At 39.4% G+C, this 3689-nt stretch overlaps 1 protein-coding gene across 1 annotated transcript; it reads left to right on the top strand.

Annotated features, from left to right (window-relative positions):
- Positions 1–1322: 1322 nt before the first annotated feature.
- DMRT2 (doublesex and mab-3 related transcription factor 2) lies at positions 1323–2384 on the top strand (the record flags this gene model as incomplete). Its single annotated transcript, XM_010152063.1, has 1 exon — positions 1323–2384. A coding segment is annotated over one exon (1062 nt), but the record flags the coding sequence as incomplete, so codon positions are not given.
- Positions 2385–3689: the final 1305 nt, after the last annotated feature.

The raw sequence follows: 3689 nt of genomic DNA, 5'->3' as shown, positions 1-3689 counted from the left end.
CCAATAATGCCTGAAATGCTAGCAACGGTAATTTGAAATTTGAGAGTTAGTGTTACAAGCTGACATTCTTTTTACATGACTACCCAGATGCGTTTTGCAGTGCAGGGTAAATTATTCGCGGGTCTTTTTATCAGCAAATGAGTAAATAAATTAGTTTTTGTTTTGTTTTTGTTTTGATCTGCACGCCTAATACAGCAGTACCCTGCTGCACTATCAATAGTAACATATGCATAATAGGCTGTTCTCTTTTTTTTTTTTTCTCCTGTCGAATGTATTAGCTGTGGCAGAAAGATATTTTAAAGATGCATAGTTTAGCGAGAGCGTGTATTTTTTGTTCCCCATTTCCTCTTTAGATTCTGCCCAAATTTATTTCTATATCTGCCTTAATTGTTTTCCAAACTGTAGCCTTGTAATGCATTACAGTTCCCAAATCTTACTCCCACCCGCCCCCCTCCCCCCCAAGTTATCTTCTTTGCCTGTGCAAGCAGAACTAAAATTTAGTCCGTTAGAAGCCTCTTACTTTCTCTACAGTTCCCTCTTAAAAAAAAAAATCTCTTCTGTATTCTTTCATCTAATTTATCTTAAATTTCTTTTTCTTTTCTCCTAGCTCTCCTTGGAGTTTTCTACCATCTGTAGCAATGTGTACATAGCAGTTCATCTTTAGAGAATAGAAAAGGCTTCAGCTGTAGGTATAGATATCTTTTTTGGCAATGGGGAAACCCGTATGAGAGGAATGGGAGTGAAAACAGGTAAAATCCTGCTCTCCTTACTCATGTGAATAGTTCCATTAAATCAATGGGATTACTTCCCTGGGTAGAGCAAACAGGATTGGATCCTATTGATTATATTAAATGAATCCAGTCAGCCTGGTAATGGAATATACTGGAGACTGGATTTATTTGTTTTATCAAATTTATCTTTTAGTTTAGAAGAAACAAAATATTTGAATGCTTTCGGTATTTGTAAAAATGGATGATTATCTCCTTCAGCTGCAAGATGCAGTACTAGTCATAACACGCAGCAGGGTTTTACCTTCCCAGGCCTCCCTTGATCTGCTGCTTTGGAACTGCTTTTTAAAATCACTCTTCAGCTTTGAAGGAGAGCTGGCCCGGCTTATCTGCATAGATGAAACTTGCACTGAATGTGCCTGACGGCTCAGGGAGTTAAGCCCTGTGGCACAGTGACTTCAGTAGGAGTGGATGGCATCCAGGGTCCGTAGCAAGTGCTTGGCACCTGGCAGGACTGTCTCCAAATGAGCCCGTTTACAAAGAGGCTTCGATGTTTTTCTTCAGCGGCTTCATTCCTAATGCTGTTTTGTTGTTTCAGGTTACCGTCCTATTCCAACAGACCCTTACCTGGGAGGGAGTTCACCCTTGCCACCCCCTGTAAGTGACAGGATGAGAAAGAGGCGGGCTTTTGCTGATAAAGAGTTGGAGAACATTATGCTAGAGAGAGAGTATAAAGAGAGAGAGATGATGGAAGCTACACAAGCAGCTGCTCTTTTTCTCCCTAACCGCATGGTGCATGGAGCTGAATACAACTCGTATAAAACAATCTTCAACACTACTCAAGTTGATAGTCCAAACAAGGAGTTTTGCAATTTTTTACCAGCCTGCCTTGATCTAACCATGCAGTATTCAGGATCCAGCAACATGGAACTCATTTCTTCAAATGTCAGTGTAGCTACTACCTACAGGCAGTATCCCCTGTCTTCTAGGTTCTTAGTGTGGCCAAAATGCGGCCCCATTAGCGATGCTCTTCTATACCAGCAATGCCTGTTAAACGCTACTACTGTACAAGCTCTCAAGCCTGGAACAGGTTGGGATGCTAAGGTCTCACAGAGTCAGGACTGTCCAAACACTGAGAGTGATATTATGTCTCCAAAACTGGAAAATTCACTGGTTCTGACCCACACGCAAGACATTCAGCAGTCATGTAGTGAGATACCGTGCCTTCCTCAGGAAGCTCGTGAGAGGTCAGCTTTCTCTCCTCCAAAAAGGACTTTCTCTCAGATTTCTGATAAGGATTCCCTGGTTCTTCAGGAACAGGTATTAAGCAAAATCAGCAAAGACAGTGCCAAGGCCCCTCCACCACTCAAATACAATCCATTTCAGTCGCTGTTCCAGCAAACATTTCCTGACAGATCAGGAGCCGAATTAAGAACATCGTTCGTGAAAGAGACTTCTGAAGATGCTTCTAAGAAATACAGAGAGTGTGCCATTAAAGAGAACCAAAAATACAAGTTTACAATAGACAAATGCGCAAAAGACTTCTTTGGGGCCAAACAGGCCACGACAAAACTTGCAACAAGTGAGCCACTGTCATTTTCAGTTGAATCCATCCTTAAACGACCTTCTTCTGCAGTTGCTAGTGTCTCTCAATGAATAAAGTGTACCTTCAATGTAGAGTTTGTATGCTTTGCCTTCTCCAGAATTGCTACTGCCTTCCTTGTCTCATAAAAGGTTAGTAGAGGAATTTCTGCTGTAAATGGTAATTCTTTTTTTTTTTTAATCTCAAAATGATGGATATAAATATGCATGTTTTCTCTTCTGAAAAAACTAAATATATTTAATTTTTTAAAGTTGAAATTGCATGTACAGACTGTGAAGTGTTGTTATTTTAAGCAGCACTGTGTTCAATAAAACGAAATTACTTACAAGCACAGATGTATTCCTGATCTCTGTTTTGTCTCTACTACCTCACAGGCAAGTATGCCCCACTTTCAGAATATGCTTATACTTTTATCTGTCACTATCAATGTACTTACCAGCTATGCTGGTGCGGTAAGTGGTCATTTCTACTTTGAAGCTCCATTTTCTAAGAGAAGATGTAACAACAGTGCATGTTGGCTAGTGTGAATTTGCAAGACTTTTTTTATTAACTTAAGTGAGATTTGGATCAGATTCCAAATGCCTTTCCTGTTCTGAAGGGGAGTGCATGCTAGCGTAAACACTGGTTTATTCCACACCTCTCTATCAAAGCTTCTGTTCCTAAAGAAGAAGAGTTACTAGACTGCATATGAGGAAAAATGCTCTGGTGAGCTTTTGCATAAAAAGTCACCATTTTAAAAAAAAATCAGCTTTTGAATAAAAGGTCTGTGTGGTTTTATTTTTTTCCCTATCCCCTAGAATATTTCCCTTTTGAAAACATTTTGCCTTTAATCAGCAAGAGCCTGATGTTCTTATGTTGTGGTAATTGAAGTGTTCTTTAGGCTGTAAAAACGATGCACAGAATCATTATAATTACTGTTAATGAGAAATCAGGTTGTGATCTCTCCGTTTTGTAATTCTATGGCCTTTTGCAGGGATAGCAGAAATAAAGGCGATTAACCAGTAGAATTTACCTGAGAACCTGAAATGCCCTCAAGATTGTAGAAAAAGGTGTTACCATTATGACTGAGATTGAAGCTTTCTGGGTTTGTGATTTTGTAGGATTTTCCCTGTATGTTACTGCTAGTACACCTAGTGCTAACCAGTAATCCCTTGGTTACCTTCCTTCCTTTAGAAGTTTATCCTGCAGACAATGCTCAGCCAGTTGAAAGGAGATGTGGTTTTTCCTTAGTTTCTATTTTTTTCTAAGGACAATTTCTGTTTGGTGTTTGTGAGCAGAATGTAATATTTTCTGATTTTATTACACACACCACATGGCTTAAATTCTTAATTTGCTATGAATAAATCTGGACCTGTGAT

The sequence above is a fragment of the Eurypyga helias genome, unplaced genomic scaffold (genome assembly GCF_000690775.1).
Source record: "Eurypyga helias isolate BGI_N326 unplaced genomic scaffold, ASM69077v1 Scaffold43575, whole genome shotgun sequence".
Lineage (NCBI taxonomy): Eukaryota > Metazoa > Chordata > Aves > Eurypygiformes > Eurypygidae > Eurypyga > Eurypyga helias.
Note: the sequence above shows the minus strand (reverse complement) of the source record. Positions and strands in the feature narration are given on the sequence as shown.